Genomic DNA, 22,893 nt, shown 5'->3' on the forward strand with positions numbered 1-22,893 from the left:
CCACTCTAGACACCGCACTTGATTCGCTGCGGCACGGCTGACTGTAGGCGCCTGCAGGTCCTCCTCCTCCAGGGCTTAGGGAGCTAGCGCAACAGGTGACGTCTGCCCTGCTTCCTCCTGGGGACTTCGGTGCTAGCTCCGGACGGGAATGTAAGTTTTCTTGTCTTGCTTTAGTTTCAGCGCACTGTGTTACGTACGGCTGTGCGCCTGGAACCTCGCAAACGTTTTAGCCTTTAACTGACCACTCAACCATTATAGTATTCTTGCCCGGAGAATTCCATGGACAGGAGCCTGGCGAGCTGCAGTCCGTAGGGTCGCAGAGTCGGACAGGACTGACCGACTAACATTTTACAACTCATCCAGTCTGTATTGGCGGTTCTGTTCTCCTCAGGTTTTCATGCCTCCGCCTATTGCTCACTGATGGTTGGGGAAGGTGGGCCTGCTTCCTGTCATCAAGCTAAACTGGGTCTTTTGTTTTATGCAGAGAAATCAGCTCCACAGTAGGTAATCATTTTTTCTATGTGGGGATCCCCGGACCATTTGGGAAACTTTTCCCATAGACTGTCTATCTCTGGTCGCCTTGGGAAGTCCTAAAGGTTCAACGAAGGATTTCACCAAGCTCGGGTCAAGTGAGCCTCCCCCCCACCACAGCGCCACCATGGGACACAGCTTAACTCATTTCTCGCGGGCGCTTGCCAGTGTATCCCCTAGAGTCTGTGTCCAAGTGGTGCCTGAGGGGGATGTGATGACAAGAGACTGGAGCTGTCCCTGACGGCAGAGTGAGGAGGAAGGCTGCCTGTCCTTCCACAGTAGGACAGTTTCCTGCCTCCTCTGGGCCAGCTACACACCTCGGGAGGGTTGCAGGGCTGTCGTGACAGAACCTTGACAAACCTTGGCCGGTTGGTGGGAAAAGGGACCTCACCAGAAAGAGGCTACAAGTAGGTCCCAGAGGTGGGACTTGGGGGCTGTCTTATGGGGTCCGAAAGATACATAGAGATTCTCAGTGGAGGCCTCCAAAAACTAACAAAGCATCTGTATTAGTCAGGGTTCCCCCTGGTGGCTCAGATGGTAAAGAATCTCCCTACCATGCTGGAGACCTGGATTTGATCCCTGGGTTGTGAAGATGCTGTAAAGAAGGAAATGGCAACCCGCTCCAGTGTTCTTGCCTGATGGACAGAGGAGGACAGGTCCAGGACAGAGGAGCCTGATGAGCTAAAGCCCATGGGGTTGCAAAGAGTCAGACATGAACGAGCGACTAACACTTTCATTTTTCACTTTCTCCGGAGAAACAGAATCAACAGAATACCATATATAGAGAGGGGTTTGTTTGTTTTTTTAAAGCCAATCAAATTTTATTCCCTCCTATATTATTTTATATATGTTTAAAGTTTTATTTAATAAGATGTTTTGATTTTACAATGGTTGAAGGTCGTGTGGACAGTTTTAGAAAGGAAAGTAGCATAGTAAATATTTATTTCTCAGCATAAAACAAACCAGTATTAATTATTTTTCTTCATGATGGGAACAGACAATATTGTCCTTTTCAATAAAAGGTTTAATCTTTTAAGAAATTGTTTAGAAAAGCAGGAATAAGTAGTTTTTTTTTCATTTTTAAAAATGTATTTATTTTAATTGGAGGCTAATTACTTTACAATATTGTAGTGGTTTTTGCCAAACACTGACATGAATCAGCCATGGGTATACATGTGTTCCCCATCCCGAATCCCCCTCTCCCCTCCCTCCCCATCCCATCCCTCAGGGTCATCCCAGTGCACCAGCCCTGAGCACCCTGTCTCATGCATCGAACCTGGACTGATGATCTGTTTCACATATGTTTCGATGCTATTAGAGAGAGGTTTGTTTTAAGGAATTAAGTCAGAGTGATTGTGGAAACAGTGAATCCAAGATCTGCTGAGGTAGTCCTGCAGGCTGAAGACTCAGGGAAAGCATCCTAAAGCAGTTAGCTTGAAGAATCCCTGCTTGCTCAGGGAAAGTCAGTTTTTGTTCTGTTAAGGCCTTCAACTGCTTGGATGGGGCCCACCCACACAGTGGAAGGGAATCTACTTTGCTCAAAGTCCACGGATTTAAATGTTAATCTCATCTGGGACTTCCCTGGTGGTCCAGTAGTTAAGAATCTTTTCCAATGCAAAGGATGTGAGTTCAATCCCTGGTTGGGGAACTAATATCCCACATGCCGTGGAGCAACAACCAAGCCTGTGCACTGTGATGAAGACCCAGCACACCTGCCGGGGTCCAGCCCCAGCAGGATCCAGGGGAACCCTCAAGATGAACGGCGTCGGCGAGAGAGAGACACGTAGGACCGGCTTTGATAAGGCCAAGTCTGCTAGGGAGAGAGAGAGAGAGAGAAAGAAAGAGACCAGACCAGGAATATGCAGCAGAGTCTGGCCGTTGCTTTATTTTCCACCGTAGCCTTTATACTCTAAGTCGGTACATTTCTAAGGGGCAGATAAGCATACAGACTTAGTTTAACATTTCATCAGCTTGTCCTTCACGAAACCAGGTGTGCTCTGTATATTTTTTGTTTATGAGAGTCTTTTCCCATAGATTTTTTTGTACATTATCTTCTGGCCTTGAGGTTAGCAGAAAACAGAAAAGTGGCAGTCTCATGGTACAGCAAGTTGTAACATAATAGAAATACAATGCTGTTAACATAAAAGTCAGTCTTTTTGCAGAAATTCTCAGCTAAATTTATCTAAAAAGTTTAACACACAAAGACTCTGTGGCTCTGGTGAGGCAGCCCCTGTTTAGCGCTCTTGGTTAAAATTAACAATTATCTTATTGTTTTTACACTAGGGCTAAACTCTTATTTTACTATATCTTTAGCTATATTAACAATAGTGTCCACTGCACAACCTCAGCACATTAACATCAATCAAACGTTGATCTAATAACCACTTTTAAAACAATATTTTTTGTATTTTCTAATAGGGCTTCCTCACCCCCCAAAGGGCTCTGTGCCCATTAGGGCCTTTTTAATGGTTAATCTCTATGTATAATACCTTTTGGCTTTCAGGCCTGTTGACAGTTTATGGTTTGCACCTGGTGCAACTTGAAGCAACTTCAGTAACCGACCCTGTCTTTTTTGTGGTTAATCTATTTTCTTTCTATTAGCTGTCATCTCCAAGGGAACTAGATAGGATTACATTTTTACAGAACGGAAATGCAAAGGATTGCAAAAACAGCAGATATGGCACAAAACAGGCTCTTAGTCCAAAAGTTAATTACCTGCAAGAAGTCACCAGCTAATCTCTATCTAAACTATTTTCTATTAGGCGTATATGTGGCTATAATATTTGTGGAGCTTTTCTCACCCCGCGAAGGGGCCTATGCTTAATAGTTTCTTTTGTTACCGTACTGTGCTTAGGATGTTTAGAACAATCATGAGCATTTCGTGCAATGACAGCATACATTTATCAAACAAGCCAGAATGCCAGCAAAAGGGTTTGAATTGAAGCATTTCCTTCATCCCTGGCCCCTTCATAGGGTACCAGCGTCCAGGAGATTTATTAATTAGCTTTTAAGTTGGTCCTCATTCAGTGAAAGAGGAGCAGGAGAACTCTCGGCAGGCAACACAAGAATCCGCAGCAGGGCAAACAAGAATAACAGCAGAAAAGGGGGGAAGATACAGGGTGGGGTAGAGGCTGAGGCCAACCTGGAGGGTCCCTTATCCTAGACGGCCTTGCCTGTCAGGTATTTTCCTCGTTACCTCATTATGGATGGGGTCCCGGACGGCCTTGCCTGCCCGGTATTTTTTTCATGACCTCGTCACGGGCGGGACCTCCCATAACAGCTCCCAACACACACCCCAAAATTTTAACAGTAATAATAATAAAAATATTTCTCAGATGTTTGGTGGTGGTGTTCAGTCACTAAGTTGTGTCCAACCCTTTGTGACCCCATGGACTGCAGCACGCCAGGTTTCCCTGTCCTTCACTATCTCCCAGAGTTTGCTCAAACTCATGTCCATTGAGTCAGTGATGACATCCAACCAGCTCATCCTCTGTTGTCCTCTTCTCCTCCTGCCCTCTATCTTTCCCAACTTCAGGGTCTTTTCCAATGAGCTCAGGTGGCCAAAGTATTGGAGCTTCAGCATCAATCCTTCCAATGAATATTCGAGATTGATTTCCTTTAAGAGCGACTGTTTTGATCTCCTTGCTGTCCAAGGTACTCTCTAGAGTCTTCTCTAGCACCACAGTTTGGAGGCATCAATTCTTCAGAGCTCAGCTTGCTTTATGGTCCAACTCTCACATCCATCCATGACTACTGGAAAAACCATCACTTTGATTATTCAGCCCTTTATCAGCAAACCGATGTCTCTGCATTTTAATATGCTGTCTAGATATTAAATGTTAATCTCATCTAAAAAAAACCTTCGCAAAACTGTATAGAATAATGTGTGACAAAATATCTGGGCATGGTGGCCCAGCCAAACTGATGCATAAAATTAACCATCAAAAAAATATCTTCAGAGAAAAAAGGGCAGCTTTTGTTTGGATGTCTTCCATGACAGAGACAGGTCTATTGGACAATCAAGGGACATCTGCATACTGTACCACCTAAAGTAAAATAGCTTTTTGCACCTTTATCTCTCATGGCTCCATTCAGTTGACCCTGATGTTGCCAAAAGCAGTCATCTGGGGAAGAAGTAGCGGAGAGGTGAGGAGCAGATTCTATCTCCCTTCCCCTTCTGAAACCTCTCCATGTGGGAGCCTGAATCGGATCTAAGCTGGGGAAATGGGAGAAGTTATGAATGACACATGAGGTGGAAATTCTGATATCAGACTAAGTGTTGTTTTTATTTATGCATAATTTTTTCATAATAAAACTTTCCTGATTATTATGGATACAATGTTGAAATGGGATTCTTTCTGAGTTGGTTTCAAACTGAGAAGAAAACAACAGCTGCCAAATTTCCTCACTCTTCAAAGTAGGTTGCCTGGAGAATCTTAGACCTGGCAAGGAAGTTGTCTCAAAATCAGCTTTGTGACCCTTAGCTCAATACGTAGTTCAAAGTATGAAAGCATTGAGATTGAATTGGCTTGAAATTTGAAATCATTTCCTTGCAGAATGTTGTTTCAAACATGTAACCACAGTTGAATAAAGTATAATTCAGGCTAAGAATTTATCTCAACATCTGCTTCTTCAGGATTCCCAGAGCTTTTGCTGTGCTGAATAGCACTTGCAACTGTGTATTAGAGAAAGAGATTTATTTTTCTTGTCTTCCTCCTAGACTGCAAACTCCTCAGGAAATCCCATCAGATTTATCTTGGCATCCCCCCAAAATGCCTGATCAGTGCCTGACTGACTTTGTGAGTCATAGATACTTGTTGAATGAATGAATGAGTAAGCAGTTGACCCTAGCTGAGAACAGGCTCTTCACCTCCACTTTTGTAGTTGTACCTGGTACCAAAAGTTGCAAAGAGTACTGACCTGGTCAGGTGCCATTTGTTGGTAGTTCATAGCAGATTTACTTTTAGTAGCTGAAAACCGGCAACAACCAAGATAGGTGAATGGCTAAACAAATGGCAGTGTACAGTAATCTTTTCGCAATATATACATGTACTAAATCACATTGCACAGTATAACTTACACAGTGGTATATATCAATTATGTCTCAATAAAACTGGGGGAAAAAACCCTATGGATCTATATCATGGAATACTACTCAACAATAGAAAGGAACGAATTATTGATACACACAACTTCAGTGGATCTAAACTGCATTATGTTGAATTAAAAAAGCCCATCACAAAACATCATTTAACATTCTTAAAATGACGTAATCATAGAGATATAAAACAGATTAGTGGTTTCAAGGGATAAGGAAAGTTGGGCCAGAGAGATAGTTAGAGGTTCAGTGTGTGGGTCACTAAAGGGAGATCTTTGTGGTGATGAAATAGTTCTGTAGCTTGAGGCAATAGTGGTTACACATGTAGTAAAATGACATAGCATTATAAACACACTTTCTACCAATGTCAGTTCCCTAGCTTTTAGCTTATACTATCATTACATAATATATAAGCAATGGAGTTAATTGAGTGAAGGATCCCCAGAATGTCTGCATGAATTTGGCAACTTCCTTTAAATCCATCATTATTTCAATGCTTAACAAGTAAAGAAACTACATCACTCATATATTCTTATCACAAAATATTTAACCTGCATCTAATTCTGATTACTAAAATAATTAATTTGATATTCTTTCTTAAAGAGAAATAATTTTGGCATTTTCTTTTAGCAGAATGTGATTTGAAATAATATGGAATATTATGATGATGTGAAATAAAAAGGAAAAAAAAGTATATATATATATATATTGGTCTTTGACCCTAATCCCTAACACAGAACCCCTAAAACCTTGTACTTTCCTAGTGATAGGTACATCTTACACAGAATTCCTATATTCCTTGGAGTTTCCCGAGTGAGTGACAAAAACATCCTTTGTTCTAGTGGGGGTGATTCTAGCTGGGCTCCTGGATGGGGGCTGGTCACCAGAAAGACCAAGTAATTATCAACCCCATCCTCCAATCCTGCATGGCTAAGAGAGGGATAAAGATGAAGCTAATATTCCATCACACCTACACGATGGATCCTGCATAAACATTCCTAAAATATGGAGCTCTGAGAACTTGCCAATTGGTAAACAATAACACATTGGCACTCTGGGAGGGTGATGCACCCCAGACTCCACAACTCCTGTGGACCAAGAACCACAACTCCTGTGCCCAAGGGACCACAACTCTTGTGCTCCAACCTCATCGTAGGTATCTTTCCATCTAACTGTTGACTTGCATCTTTTAATACTCTTTGCAGTGTATCAGTAATAGTAAGGAAAGTGCTTTCCTAAGTTCTGTAAGCCTTTTGGCAAATTGTAGAACCCAAGGAAGAGGTCATGAACTGAATGTATGTCTGTGTGCCCAACAAACAGTGGGGCCAAACAATATCAAAACATCAGTTTGGTGCAGAGGACTGTTTTTTGCAGGGCCAGGAAGGAGACAGGTGGCTCATGGCTTAAAAATCCAGAAATCTGGAAGCTTTCAGTAAAGCCCTTTCCTAGGAAAAATGAGGGAGGGGCGTGGTTAGTTACTGTAACCTTCCTGACGTCAGATCCCTTGTTCTGGAGGTCAGGTCCCAGTCAGGGCACTGTGCTCCTTTAAATCTCCACCAAACAAAGATTATTCTCTGTCCTGCCAAGGAAGCAGGCAGGGCAAGGTTTCAAGGTGCAACTTTTGCCCTCCAAGGCTCAGGCCCTGCCTAAGAGGAGAGGGTTCATGAGGGGGTGGGTTACCCTGCCCAGGTCATGCACCCAATCGGGGTCCTCCCAGTGCCCAGACCTGGCTGAGGAGGCAGATCTCAGCTGGCGGTGCCCTCAGGGCCTGGGCCCCAAGCCTTGTCCAGGTATCATCATGAAGGAGCCAGGCATCCAGAACCCAGGCAGTTCTCAAGCTCCTCCGGCGTCCCAGATGGAACCGGGTCCCAGACCGTGACCCAGAGTGACCACCACAGCCATTAGGTCAAAGAGGCAGGGATGGATGGTGTTTTTAATGTGACCGGTGGTCGGATGATATCAGTCTTTTCTGTTTCATAGGCTGTCTGTCTAGCTATCTTCTAGTGACAGGAATTTCAGAGAAACCAATCAGCCTGCTTCTCCAGGTGGGGGATGTTCCTTGTGTCCTGAGTTCTGCCAGGAAAGTAGAGTCAATACCAAGTGATGCCAAGGAGAGGCTCCTGCAGCCTCTCTGCTCTTGGCCCCATGGGCAGCGTCCCGCAGTGGCTTACCGAAACTGGAGCAGCTTTCGCTGAAATGTTTGGCTTTGTTGTCCCAAAGCTTAAGCAGAGGTGGGGGTGGGGGAAAGACAGGGCCCTGGCCCTGGTCCCTCCTGTCCTCACCTTGCAGGAGGGACAAGGCCTCCATTCCCAGGACACTCAAGCCTGTCCCAAGCAGAGGCCTCTTCCAACACTGATTCTGCACTTTCCCCCATTTTCTGCCCCTTGTTCCCTGACCCAGCTTCACACTGACATTCTCACTTTCCTCTTCTTCTTTGTTCTACCTTTCAAAACATTTATTGAGCTCTAGACTCAGGAGAAGACAGACAAATGTATGCTATTCATAAGATTTATTCTATCAGGGATAAGGGACAGAAGGGCTTCCCTGGTGCCTCAGGTGGTAAAGAATATGCCTGTAATGCAGGAGACCTGGGTTCAATCCCTGGGTCGGGAAGATCCGTTGGAGGAGGGCATGGCAACCCACTCCAGTAATCTTACCTGGAGAATCCCCAAGGACTGAGGAGCCTGGCGGGCTACAGTCTGGGATCACAGAGTCGGCATGACAGAGCAACTAATACTTCAAGGGACAAAAAGAAGTAAATGTAGTAATACCACAATTCTGTGAATGCCACTGTGTCAGCAAACTAAGGCACATCAACGAGAATTCACTCTCTTAGTTGCAACTAAGGATTCCTCCCCAGGCACTGGTCAGAGATGGTGCTCTTGACCATCAACCCGCATCAGTTATTACAGATATGAGATTACAGCTCTGTGCCAATTGTCAGCCAAGGGAAAATGTTTTGTACTGTAAACCTGCACATCGTGGAGGGCAGGGAAAAGAAAGTTGACAAGAATTGCAGGTGAGTTTTATAAAGATTCCAAGAAGGGGAACCTGAGAGGGAAAGCCATGCTCCTGCAAAAGGCCCGCCCTCGTCCTCCCATTAGCACGCAAAGGTGAGGTCTCCCTGGCACCAAGTCTGGGATGAGGGTGACTCACCTCCTCCTTGGACTCTTGGGGTCAGACGTCACCCAGGGAGGGACTATTTAGCCGGCTGGAGTTCTCAACAGCCTCACTATGTGCAGGGCTTCACACACTACGCTTCGATCCCCAACAATTACTAAGCAGGGTAAGTGGGGGCCTGGGAGATGGGGAGGGGAGGGAGCAAAGCGCCTCCACTCTCAGCCTCCCTCTCCACTTCCATCAAGACTGCTGTCCCTGTGACCAGAGCGGAGTGCGGGGAGGGGGCTTGAGCCCACCTTTACTATAAGATGTTGCGAACCTCTGGTCTTGTCATGACCTGGGTTACTGTGAAGCCCTGAGACTTCAACCAGGTGGGCAGTGAGCAGGGGACAGAGATGGGGTATTAGAGGTGGCCAGGACTCTGGAGATCAGGGAGCCAAGCAAAGTCATTATTAACTTCAAAACTGTGGTCTGAGCAGATTAGGGGGTGGGCTAGAAGTGACTCAGGCTTCAGTGGGACAGAGGGCAGGGCTGAAACGGCAGACAGATGTCCCCCTGAAAGTCATTCAGTCATGTCTGATTCTTTGTGATTCTTCCCATGGACTATACAGTCCATGGAATTCTCCAGGCCAACAATCTGGAGTGGCTAACCTTTCTCTTCTCCAGGGGATCTTCCTAACCTAGGAATGGAACCCAGGTCTCCTGCGTTGCAGGCAGATTCTTTACCAACTGAGCTATCAGGGAAGCCCTGAATCAGGCAGAGCAGTTTTAACTCCACACTCTGTTTCTCAGAAAGACAGCGGTGTCCTTGGCTCCACAACTAGTGTTCCCACACTGCCTCCAGGATGTCAGCTAAAGCCATAGAGAGCTGGGAAGGCGGTGCATTGGGCCACCTCCTGCGAGAATTGCTGTCGGAAGGTGAGTGCCCTTGGGAAAGCTCCCGAGGGTGGGGTGGCCCAGAGCTTGGGGTTCCTGGACGTGGGCAGAGGGGATCTGGGTTCTGGCCTGGTGCTGCCACCAGGTGCTCTGGGCCCATCAAGTCTCTTCCCCCTGGTCCTCAGCCTCCTGCTCTGTGCAGTCAGGACCCCAGCTCTCCACTGTGCTGGGCCTCCCTCTCTCTGTCTTCTCCCTGGTTCACCTCCAAGCACCCTTGACACCTCAGCTTCCTCTGAGGTCCCCTCCCTGCATCAGAGATCCTGGGAACTTCAGGAAAGGGTGGAGGGTGCTGTGTGGGGTCTGGTCCCACAGCTGCCTGCCCCGCTGTGTGCTCCCCCATTATTTCTTTCTTCCAGAGGAAGAAGAACCTTCCCAGGCAAGCAATCAGGCCTCTGATGGCTCTTCTCTTTGGAAGCCACCACAGAGGCCACATCAGGGTGCAGATGGCTTTGGCTCCTACCCTAGAGATCCACCCCAGTCGGAAGACAGCAATTTCTACCATTATGCAGGTAACGGGTCTCCGAGCACCAGTCTACATACGGATCCTCATCCCACAACCATTTCTCAGCTCAACCTGCTAAATTGTCAGTGTTAGGACAGTCTTCCTGATGGAATCTCTCCAACACACTGTCAGAAAAAAGCTACAGTGTATACAGGAGATGAATAAATGATGCTCTAGAATCAGAGGAACTATACTTCAGGATTTAACTCTGCCTCTGTCTTGCTGAGTGACCCAGGGCCAGTCACTTGCCCTCTCTGGGCCTTCATAGGTTTGTTTGTAAGCATAAGGGTAGGATGAGGTCACTCTTACGGGCCTCTCAGAAGCAGGTCACCTCCAATAGATGGGGCAGAGGTGCTGCTCAGGTTAGATGCCTGACAGCCACCTGGCGCAGGCTCGGGCATGACGCTTTCCCGGCTGAAGTTCACTGCCCGTGCCTGCCCTGTTACCCCACGGCAACCAAGGCAGGTAAGTTTCATTTCCCCATTTGCGCTCCTCCCTTGATGCCCCAGGGCCTGGTCACTAATGTCCTCCCAGAACACACCCTCCGAGAGCAGCGTCACCTCTAATGTGGGGCCAGCCTAGGGCCACAGCAGCAAAAGTCACAGAGTCTTTTTTAAAGTCGTTTCAGAATACACATAGCATGAAATTTACCAAAACAACTGGGCTTCCCTGGTGGCTCATATGTCAAATAATCTGTCTGCAATGTGGGAGACCTGGGTTCGATCCATGGGTTGGGAAGATCCCCTGAAGAAGGAAGTGGCTGCCCACTCCAGTATTCCTGCCTGGAGAATTCCATGGGCAGAGGAGCCTGTCGGGCTACGATTCATGCAGTCAGAAAGAGTGAACTGGACTGAGTGACTAACACAACCGTTTGTTAGCATACACTGAATTGTTGTTTTTTGTTGTTCAGTCACTAAGTCGTGTCTGACTCTGCAATCCCATGGACTGCAGCATGCAAGGCTTCACTGTCCTTTACTATCTCCCGGAGTTTGCTCAAACTCATGTCCATTGGGTTGGTGATGCCATCCAGCCATCTCATCCTCTGTCACCCCCTTCTCCTCCTGCCCTCAATCTTTCACAGCATCAGGGTCTTTTCCAGTGAGTCGGCTCTTGAACAGTGTTAACCATATTCGTGTTACTGTGCCTCCGATCTTCAGAACTCTTTCCATCTCCTCACACTGAAACTCAATTAAACATTAACTACTGTTTTCCTCCTGCCACTTCCTGGCAACCACAGTTCCGTCTGTCTCTTTGCGCAACTAATCTAATCTAATTTCTATGTGAGTGGAATCATACAGCATCTGTTATTTTCTGACATGTTTATTTTAGTTAGCATAAGGTTCCAAGGTTCCTCATACGTCAGAAGTTCCTATTTAAAGTTGAATGATATCTTCTCGGGTGTCTATACCAAGTGGTAAAGATCCATTCACTCACTGATCGACACTTAGTTTGCTTCTTCCTCTTGGCAACTGTGATCACTGCTGCTATGATCGTGGGGTGCAAATATCTCTTCAAGACTCTGTTTTCAATTTCTTTGGATCTACATCCAGAAATGGGATTGCTGGGTTATATGGTTTTCTATTTTTAATTTTTTCAGGAACTGTCACACTGTTTTCCATGTTTGCTGCACCATTTTACATTCCTGCCAACAGTGCACAAGTGCTCCAGTTTCTCCACATCCTAATCAACACTTGTTATTTTCCGTTTCTGTTTTTTTTTAATATAGTGGCTTTCCTGATGGGTGTGGACTGATGTCTCGTTGCAGTTTTGCTTTGAATTTCCTAATGGTTACCGATATTAAGTATATTTTTCTATTCTTGTTGGCCATTTGTCTGTCTTTAGGGAAATGTCTGTTCTGATTCTTTGCCCATATTTTTCTTTATTTTTTTGGCTGTGCTGCGTCTTCATTGCTACCTGTGGGCTTCCTCCAGTTGTGCTGCACATTTGCCCGTTTTTAAATCAAATTATTTTAAATCAAGTTTTCTGTTGTTGGAGGAATTGTTTATACTATATCCTGAATATGAACCTCTAAACAGATACATGTTTTGCCAATATTTTCTACCATTCTGTAGGTTGCCTTTTCACTCTGTTGATTGTGCCCTATATTAGTGAATTAGGGCTGCTATAAGAAAATGCTGTAAATTGGATGGCTTTAAAAAAGAACAGAAACTTATTTTCCACAGTTCTAGAGTCTGGGGAATCATGATTTAGGCACCAGTGGACTCTGTGTGTGATAAGCTCACGTCCTAGAACAACCATCTTTTCGCATTAACCTCCCGTGTTGGGAGGAAAAGAGGAACTCTCTTGGATCTCTTTTATAAGGAAATTGATCTCAACCAGGAGGGCTCTGCCTGCAAGTCTTAATCAGCTCCCATAGGGCCACCTCCTAACATCATCATATTGGGCATTAGGTTCCAATATATCATTTACTGGGGACACAAACATTCAGACCATAGCATGACTTAGGATACCCAAAGGTGCACTTTGGATTAGTACTTCTTTCTCTGAAAGGCTCCTCCTTCGGACCCTCCTTGATCCCAAGCCTGTGCCTGGCACAGGAAAAGGCAGCAGTGAATGAGGCTTGGCCCTTGACCTGAAAGAGCTCAAAATCCAGCAGAGATTTCAGAGAACCATACTGCCTTGTGGGGAATTCTGTGGCAGCAGGAGCACAACTAATTCACCCTTGAGAGTCTGTAGGTGAAGGTGGCCGAGGAAGACTGGGAACGTGTGCTCAGGGCAGGTTCTGGAAGATGTGTTGGATGGCAGAGTCCTTAAAAAGGTGCCTGGATTTGGCAGGCAAAAGGCTGAATATCAGGAGGCAGGGAGGTGGCTTCTATTGATGTCCTAGGATAGAAGCAGAAGCCTGGTCATGCAGGGACCCCCTCATGCTCATGGAACAGGTGGACTTTAACATGGGCCACAGGGGGCAAGGAGGGGGTTTAACACCTTCATTCTTCTTCCCTGCACCCAGCAGCCAACATCCTCTGTACTGTCCCCATTCCTGGTCTTGGACAGCAAGAGGTGATGGTGGCTAGGATGGCAGTGGTAGAGCCAGAAGCAGATTGGAGAGATGCAGCCACAAGCCAGAGATGGTCACCAACAGCTAGACAACGATGCTAGAGAGATAAGGAAGGATCCTCCCCTAGAGCCTTCAGAGAAACCCTGGCTCTGTCTACGCCTTGATCCTGGATCTCTGACTGGGAGAAAACAGGAGAGAATTAGCACAGTTCGTGGTCATTCCTTACTGCAGCCTCAGGAAACTAACATGGGCATGCGCTGTTATAAGTTGAAGATTTGTAGCAACTTAGAGTTGGCAGGTGGAGGTTCACATTTTTAGCAATGAAGTATTTTTAAATTAAGATGTGCACATTGTCTTTTTAGACACAAGGCTATTACACCCTTGGCAGACTAGGGTATAGTCTAATTATACATAAATAAAGCTTATATATAGACATAACTTTTATATGCAATGAAAACCAAAAAGTTCACATGATATTTCCTTTACTTTGGTGATCTGTAACCCGATCGACAGTATGGCCGAGGTGTGCCTAGACAGAGATTGAAAACTCTCATTGTGTTTGATGAAATGTTGAAGACTGTGTTAGAGTCAGAATCTGTAAAAGGAGGAGGTGAGAGTCTCCACGGGAGCGCTGGTCATTGATCATAGAGGGATTTTTCGCTGGTGACCTGGTCTAGGGCAGCAATCTCCTGTAACGCTTTCTGTGATGGTAAGCGAGTTCTCTGTGTGATCCAGTATGGTGGACCACCACTAGCCAGATGCAACTATTGAGCACTTGAGAAGTGGTCCATGCAATTCAGGAACTGAGTTTTGAGTTTTATTTCATTGGAATTAACTGAGATTGAACTAGCACACATGGGTAGTTGTTCCCATAGAGGTGAGCATGGGCTAGGGCACTAATCCCCAACCTTTTTGGTGCTAGAACCCATTTCAGGGAAGGTACTTTTTTCACGGACAGGGAAGGGGAGGATGGTTTGGGGATCATTTAAGCGCATTGTATTTATCGTGCACTTTATTTATATTATTATTGGATTGTGATATATGGTGAAATAATTATACAACTCACCATAATGCAGAATCAGTGGGAGCCCTGAGCATGTTTTCCTGCAGCTAGATGGTCCTATCTGAGGGTGACAGGAGACGATGACACCCGAAGTGTCTTACTTATGTCTAGTCTCCCCTGTCAGCTCCCTTTGGTTACTGTTACTGCGGAAAACCCTGCTTCACAAAGACAGGATGTGAGAAACAGAAGCAGGCTTTTCAGTGCTTTTGTGGCAATCTCAAGCTATTCTGCCTTGATTTTAATCTAGACTATATGGAGATTTGAAGTCATCTCACACATACTTTCAAGGCCACTGTTATTTGTGATCTCAAGAAGTTGATCCTCTTCTAGCAGGCACAAAGTCGATTTACCTGGCTTATTTACAAATGGGTCAGGGATCCATTCCTTCCCAGTTCAGGGATCTTTTGCAGTTGAGAAGTAAAGCTCAAACTCTTTTGAAAGCTGAAATAAGTGGATCATGCACCAGTTGGGAGAAAGATGACCCTGATTGAGTCTCTTTCCAAATCTCTGCTAATATTTGAAACATGTCAAAATTCCCAGTGTTCATTCATCGCCTGCATAATTCCAGTTTGGCTCTAAATACAACCACTTTACCTGGTGACTTGAACAGTTGTCATTCTCCCCTGAAGTGTCAGACTGAATTCATTGAGCAAGTTGACTATGTCACACAAGTAAGGATGTTTTTTGACACTTTCTGAAATATGAAATATGCTGCCAGTGGTGACTGTTTTTCTAAAAGAAATCTCTGGAAGCAGCTCTCACAACTGAAAACTGCTGGCCAGTGATCTACCTTTAGAGAGCTGTGTCATTTCTGTGTATAAGAGAAGACGTTTGTGCTCTGCATCCATTTCCTCACAGAGCTGCATGAACAGACGTGAGTTAAGAGCACGTACTTTAATGTGGTTGATAATTTTCATCACTTTCTGCAAAACGTTAAGTTCAGGTGACATTTTTCAGCTGGCCAGCATTTGTCCATGGATGACAGTGTGTAGACTCACATTCAGAGGTGACCACTTGGACCAGTATAGTGAAAACCAGAATACCATCCAGTCATGGCAGCCACTCCATCCATGCACGTACCAACACAAAATGATCAGTTCAGGTTTCCTGATATTGGTCATTCAGAGACTTGAATAGTTTTGCGACTGTAGTGTTGGTTGGCAAGAAAAGTGCACATAACACATCCTTGTGCACATCCTCCTGAAAAATATATTGCACAAAAACAAGTAAAGTTGCCTTGTGGTCAACATTGGTAGATTCACCAACCTGGATTGCATACCACAATTAATCCTTTCTAACAATTGGCCTCAATATGTCTGCTGTTTCATCAGTTCATCTAGTTATGGTGCTAGTAGAAAGAGGAACACATGCCAGATTTTGAACTTCAGAATCTCCTAAAAGTTCATGACAAATGACCTGAGCAATAGGCAGGATCAGCTCTTCACCAACAGTAAACAGTGTCTTAGACTTAGCAATGTGGTTAACCACTAAGAATGATGTTCTCAGTGCACATACATTTGATAAAGTGAAGGCATTCGATAATTGCTTCTGTTCTTCATGTTCACATTTATTTTTTATTTTGAAAATCACCAAAGGCTTGTCTTTTAATGCAAGGTGCTTGGTCTCCATGTGGCAAAGCAGTTTTAAAGGTTTCAAAACTTCATTGAGTAGCTGTTTGCCACATATTATACAAAGCAGGCTTGGAGAATGTGAATCACCTGCTGCAATGAGCTTGTACTTTAAATAGCACTCTTGGTATTTTCTTTTAAATGTAGCTTTCTCTTCACTGGCCATCTTAGAGTCTCTTTCAGTCTCATCATTGGGTCTTTCTCCATTTTCAAAGAAACCCTTCAGCAATGTTTGCTTTTTATTTTATTTTATTTTTTTACTTATTTTGTCAAGGGTTAGCTTGTGGGCTTACCAAAACTGTGACTAAGACAAGTGCACAGTGCAGGAAAGAGGCAAGGACGGAAGTGGTAAATAAAATAGTGAGTGGGACATGTGGGGACTAAAATAAGCGTCGGATTCTGACTTAGAGCCTGCCACCAGATGCAGCTTAATTGTCACTTGCCACTCATTAGTAGGGTTTTGATATGAATCTGCAAGCTATTCATTTATTATGGTCCCTGTACAGTCAAACCTTTCTGTTAGTGATCATCTGTATTTGCAGCCTCTCCCCAGTCCTACCATCACCACCTCAGCTGCAAGTCAGAGCATCAGGCATTAGACTCTCATAAGGAGTAGGCAACATCAATCCATCACAAGCACAGTTCACGGTAGGGTTCGAGCTCCTGTGAGAATCTAATGCTGCCGCTGATCTGACAGGAGGTAGAGCTCATGCGTTAAAACTAGTGAGGGGGAGCGGCTGTAAATACAGATGAAGCTTTGGTGGCTCACCTGCCACTCAGCCCCTGCTGCGTGACTGGGCTCCTAACCGGCCAAGGACGAGTATCAGGGTTGGGAACCCCTGGCCTCGGGTATGACCTTGGGTGTGCGTGGCATAGGAGTCAAGATCCCTGGAAGTGAGGAGGTGAGAACTGTAAGATCGGTTTGTTGAAAACATTGTCTGTGCAGAAATGGAAACCCTCAAGACAGGTCAGGGGTCCTGATGGAGAGAGATGCTGGTGAGCTAGGAGCTACAACCTTCCAGAAATGACTGAGGGATGGAGACTGCTTTTGCAACTTCTCTCCCTTGCCTGGGACCAAGACTCTTTTTCATGGGGAGCTATCTGAGCTCACTCTCGCAGATCCTGAAATCTCTGGAACTATCCCAGCTGTCCAAAATCCCTAGTCTCTGCCAGACCCAAGCACTCTGAGTAACTAACTCAGTGTGGTCCAGGCGTGCCCTGTCAAGTGTGGTCAGGGGCTCCAGCCACAAGGCAGAACATGCAGAGGAAGCATGGTACCTTTTAATGGGGGAATAAGGGGTGCTTCTTGCAGAAAGTCACAGGTAGGCTGAGCCCTGGAGGATGGGGGGCTTCCACTCCAGCTGTAGCCTGGGATGGGCATAGGGTGTCTGGAAGATGAACAGACAGAACAGTCAAATTTGTTCCATTGCAAAAATGTAGCATTCTTTTCTTGATTTTTTTTTAAAAAATGATACCAAAATGTGTTAAGTTCAAAGAGCAGCATGAAACCTTTTCAAGGCAGATTCCTCTCCCTATCTGGAGCATCACAGAGCTCTGGACTCTTGTCCATCCTCCTCTGATTCCTGGAAAATCAGACTTCTCTGTAAAAGGAGAGAGAGCCACCCAGGGCTGCTGTCTCCTGTGATCTCAACTCCAGGGAACCCTTCCCGCTGGGACAGCAGCAGAGACCCAGGGGAAGGCCAGTGCTGGGCACTCAGGGGTTCTTTCTGTCTCCAGGCATGACTGCGGCTGCTGTGGTTGGAGGAGGTGAGTCTCTTTGGGAAGAAGCTCAAGGCCCCATCTGCCCCTGTCCCTGGGCTCCTGGGAGCACCCATCCTTGACCAAGTCCAAGATTGCCTTCAGCCCCAAGACCTGGGTGGGTAGGGGTGGGGTGGACAGGGAACAGAGGTAGAATTCTTGGGATAACAAGGGCCTAGCTAAGAAGGAACTGAAGGAAACCCATTCATAACACCCACTTCCAATCTCAGCTTCTCCCAAGTGCAAACTGTGGGATCCAGGCAAGTTGGTAGATCTGTCTGAACCCATGACTGCTCCCCAGAAAGCAGTGCCAGGGGCCCTTCCAAATGACTGTAAGGAATGTGTGAGCTGAGTTGTGTGGATTCCTCAGAACTGCTCTGCCTACAACCCTCTAGTCATCCAGGGTCCTCCCACATGGTGGCCAAAATTAAAGAAAATGAAACATTTCTGTCACACCAGCCACAGTCTCAAGTGCTCAGTGGCCACATGTGTCCACTGTGTGGATGGTGCAGACACAGAAGGTTCCTGGTTGCAGAAGTTTCTATGCCTGCACCGTCTGGAGCTGTAAGGACCCTGGGGGGATGCTCACCGTTGGCCTCAGGGCAGAGGTCAGAAGCTTCCACCCGGCACCTTTTCAGAAGAGCAGTTCTGTCCTCATACTGTGGGCCTGAGCTTGCATGAAAGACACCAGTTTCCCACCAAAAGGGGGCATTTGAAGACCCCTGCTTGTTTCAACTTTATTTCATAAAGGGCGAACTAAAACCCAGGGAGGACTGCTGAAGCTTCCAGGGTCACAGGCAAGCAGAGTCACGAGCAGGCCTGGGTTCCAGGTTCTTGGAGGAGGATGGGATGTCAGGGTGGGCGTCCATCCAGTTTTGTCTATACCTACAGCCTTCCCTGGCCTCTGGCCCTGTGGTCTGAGGAGAGTGAAGAGAACCCCTCACCTCAACCCCCCAGGAAGGTGTCAGGGAGGTCTGGGGAGCCTGCCCACCGCAGCTAGCCCTGAATGTCTCTGCCCTTACAGTCATGGCCGTGAGGGCTGTGCCTGAGTTGCTGGACACCATGGGCTTCACCAAAACAGGAATCTCCCGCTCCTCCTTCGCGGCCAATATGATGTCATCAACTGCCAGAGCCAATGGGGGCAGAGTTCCCTCTGGCAGCCTGGTCTCCAATCTCCAGTCCAAGGGTAAGTGTCTCCCCAGGAGGAAGTGGGGGAGGGGTAACAAATCAGCCTAAGATTGATCCAGATGCTAAAGAAGCAAACAGGCTTCTTCCAGCTTCGTGGTCCTCAGTGTCCCCCTGGTCCTTTGTGACCTGGCCACTGTTCTCTCTTTCGGTTGGGTGTGGGCTGGCGGGACGAGGGGTGTGTCTCTCAGGAGGCCTGCATTCCTCATCAACCCTACAAAACCTGGTTAGGTGCCCACTCCTCCCTAGGCCCAGCCGAGTGCAGTGGAGGGAGGGGCAGCTTGTCATTTCTCAGAGGGTCTGTCCTGTCGCTGATGGACTGACCATCAGAGTTCATGTCTCCTCTTTGGGCGGTCATGTGCAGCAGCCCCTCCCCTAACAGATATCCCGGGGTCTCAGAAGTAGAGGAGGAAACAGGGGTGGGATGTCGGGGTCTAGGGCCTCCAGTCAGTCCTGGGGTCTCTGACACCCACAGTCTTGCCAGGGGCTGCTGGGCCCGCCTGTCCTCTTGCGCTCTAACCTTCTCCTCTCCCCCAGGGGCAACTGGACTCTCCACTCCATCCAACATCCTCCTGGGATCTGCTGGGGCACTTCTGGGGGCCTTGCTGTGGAATTCCTCCAGCTCCTCCAGGAGGACCCAGTACTGAAACGGAAAGGTGCTCCCATTCTGGAGGTGACCCTCCAGGGCATCAGGATGTCAGTCTCCCAAATGACAAGTCCCCTGCCTCCCCAAATTCTTCAAAGAATCATAAGGAATAAAGATGAGATGTAGTGACCTTCAATAAGAGTCCGTGCTGTGTTCTTGTTCACCAGGCAGGGTGCAGGGCACCTGCCGAGCCCTTAGGCGTTGGGTGTGAGGCAGAAACTCCGTAAGAATGAGCACCAATCCAGAACAGGAAGCCGCGCCTGGTCCCAGTCCTGCCACTCAGTTTTGACCCTGCGAAGATTGTCTCCTCTTTGAGCCTCAGTTTGTTGCTCTTCAGATGGGAACTTGGGCCACATGTCTTCAAAGACCTCAGCCCGAGGAGCTCACGGCTTGGCCCTGGGGTCAGTTTGAGCCACTGACCCTCAGTTACCAAGCCCTTTATCCTCAGGTAGTACTGATCCTCTCCCCTCCCCACCTAAGACTCTGGGTCTGGCTGTTTCATGACTCATCAATAACACTGTCTGCCTGGCCTGGCGGCCTTTGGAGCGCTTCAGGTGGGAAGAGAATCTGCATTTCTCCGGGGAGCTGTCTCTGTTGTCTAGAGCTCAATTCACTGGCCCCAAGTGAAACCGCCCAGAACCTGCAAGGACAGACAGGTCTCCCCACCATGGGCCTCCCAAGAGGCTGGTCAGTGCAGAACACTCACTTCCTAAGACCCACTGGGTGCCTGGCCCTGGATCCAGTGCCAGGCTCCGTGTGTGTTAACTTGGCACCTGCAACCTCCCTGCCCATGTGGATAACCGACAATAGGTTCTGGAAGACCTGCTTCCACGTAAACATGAGTCTCTGATCCCAACCTCTTGGCTCCAGGACTCCAGCCCAAGTCCCCACTCTGGCCTTCACACCTGTCTTCCCTCCTGCTCCTTCTCCACCTGGCTGTCTCCTTACGATGCTGCCTCAGCTCACTCCTGCAGCTTCTAGCTGGCCTCAAGGGCTCCATCCCAGTATCCTATCGCTGCAGTAGATTTGCGGGATCCCTCTCTGCGCAGTGTGTGTAGCATTGAACAAACTTGACTCCACATTGGGTCTGTTTCTTTAGCTCTAACTTCTGTACTCTGTTGCCTTTGCTTAGTCATGCCGACTTGCACCTTTGTAAAAGAATGTTTCCTGTAGCCTGAAATACACAGGACAGCCCACTCTCCAGGCTCTGACTCTTAATGGTAGAACACTTCTTTTAAAAGCTGCAGAACAGAGAATAACATTCATTTCGTTGGAGGTTTATAGGAATATTGTAACCAGACCTATGGGAATAGTACCAAGAACAAAGGCACCAAGAAGATTGCAACTATAGCCACATCACCTCTCCTTTTAGAATAAAAGAAGCCTGAATTCTAACTCGGGGAAGATGATTTTTGGGGGACACTTGACTGCCATCTTCTCAGTCTGTTGGTTCTGAATAAAGTCTCTTTTCATTGCCCCAACAACCTGTCTCTCAATTTATTGACCCATCATGTGGCAAATAATGTGAGCTTAGACTCCATACAAGTGCAGTGTTGGTGGGCAGTCTGAGGAAAGCACAGATATAATGGCATTAAGGGACCTGTGGTCAATGACAGAAATGACCATGGTTCAGTGCCCTTTCAGTGTGGAATTCAGTATAGCTCATCTCACTGAGAGCTGGAATTTATTATCCCTCCCTGAACCTGGGCTGGCCTGGAGGAAAGCCAACACAGAGACCTAATGGAGGAGTCAGCCCTTTTTTTTCCAGACAAGGAATGAGTCCAGCTAAGATGCACAAAGCCAGCCCACTGCTGACTGCAGGTATAGGAGGGAGCCCAGTTGAGACCAGGAAAACCACATGCCTAATCTACTATTCAGCTCAGTGAATCATGAGCTAAATAAATATTTGAGGGTGGGGGCATTTGTTACCCACCAATAACTAACCGATAACATGAAACAATGTGTGTAATCCATTGAGAGATTCAAGCTTTATCACATGGAGGACAGAGAAGGCAGACATTAATTGGAATTGTAGTTATCTAGGAAGACTGTTTGGAGTAGGAGTTAGTTTATTTAAGGCTTATGTAGTTATAAGTAATAGAATCTTGGTTATAACTGGCTCAGAGTTCAAGAGACTTTACTGGCTTGTTGAACTGAATAATAAAAAGGTCATTTGACTTTAGGCAAAGTGTGATTTAGCAGATCAACACTGAATCCAAGCGGCTGTTTTTTCCTATCCCTCCTCTCTGTGTTACCCAATGCAAGATTGTGTGCCCAAGGCACAATGAGCTTAAACAAGCCAAAACGGAGTTTGGGGATTATGGCAGGGCCATGCAAGGGGAATGGGTGGCTCATGCCCCCCAAAACCCCAAACTCCCCATAGGGTTTCAGCAAAGCAGTTTTAAAAGCCAAGTGAGGGAAGGCATCCCTAAGCATGTGATTAGCTCTTGTACAGTTCTCTGATTGGTTTATGGAGAGGTAATAGGCCAGTTAACATTATCAATCTTTAGGTGCCAGTAGGTCTATGGGCTACATGCTCATGGCCATCAAGTAATTAATCTCTTCCATTTGGTGGTGGATTTTAGCAGCTGAAAACCTCAGGAAATATGCATGAGATACTATTGTGTACTTCAGAGAAGAAATTTGTTGTTATTTGGTCGCTAAACCATGTCCAATTCTTTGGATGGACTGTAGCCTGCCAGACTCCTCTGTCCATGGGATTTCCCAGGCAAGAATACTGGAGGGGGTTGCCACTTCCTTCTTCAGGGGATCTTCTTGACTCAGGGGTCGAACCAGCATCTCCTGCATTGGGAGGTGGATTATTCACCACTGAGCCGCCAGGGAAGCAGTCGGAGAGGAGCTACAGTAAAAACTACAGGGGTGGGGTCTGTCCCAGGGAGGCCCCATGGAGTCCTGCTGGGTCACATCTGCTTTCTGGGGTATCAGCTCCATCCTTTGGCGGCCATACTCCTGGTTTAGTAGAGGCCTGTTTGCATGCTCTGGAGGGTATCTGCTTCTTTATTCTGGTCTTCCCCCTAAAAGGTATTTTTTCATGAACCTTCTGCTGATAAGTAAGATTTCCTTCCCAAGTATCTCCGGTAAATGTTCCTGTAAGTATCCTAAACAGAGTCATCTCTTTATTCCTAAACCAGTTACTTTAGCCCAAAGGATGGGATATGATGATGATTGGTTTCACTCATTCTGGGATCACGTTTGGAGGCTGGCAGGAGTGCTCAGGCCTCTGACAAGTCCAGGGTCAGGGCAGGGACTCCAGTACCTGAAAGAGAAGTAAGTTCTTGTTTCAAAGAGAACAGGGACACAGGACACTTGTGTGGCCAAGGACAGTGACTATGCCCTACAGACAAGACGAGGTTTGTCCTCTGTTAAAGGGCTGGTCCTTGTGGGAA

General features: G+C 46.7%; 1 protein-coding gene across 2 annotated transcripts; it reads left to right on the plus strand.

Moving 5' to 3' along the window:
• The first annotated feature begins 9 nt into the window (after window positions 1-9).
• On the plus strand, window positions 10-19,625 carry LOC136146869 (interferon alpha-inducible protein 27-like protein 2A). Of its 2 annotated transcripts, XM_065905882.1 has the most exons (6): window positions 10-150; window positions 9,542-9,667; window positions 10,042-10,194; window positions 17,635-17,664; window positions 18,680-18,841; window positions 19,378-19,625. In XM_065905882.1, the coding sequence occupies exons 2-6, from the start codon at window positions 9,595-9,597 to the stop codon at window positions 19,485-19,487; spliced, it is 528 nt and encodes a 175-aa protein (XP_065761954.1). In that variant the 5' UTR covers window positions 10-150; window positions 9,542-9,594; the 3' UTR covers window positions 19,488-19,625. The 2 variants fall into 2 exon arrangements, with proteins under 2 accessions (XP_065761954.1, XP_065761956.1); XM_065905884.1 differs by lacking the exon at window positions 17,635-17,664.
• The last annotated feature ends 3,268 nt before the right edge of the window (window positions 19,626-22,893 follow it).

This window comes from Muntiacus reevesi, chromosome 15, assembly GCF_963930625.1.
Source record: "Muntiacus reevesi chromosome 15, mMunRee1.1, whole genome shotgun sequence".
Classification (NCBI taxonomy): Eukaryota; Metazoa; Chordata; class Mammalia; order Artiodactyla; family Cervidae; genus Muntiacus; species Muntiacus reevesi.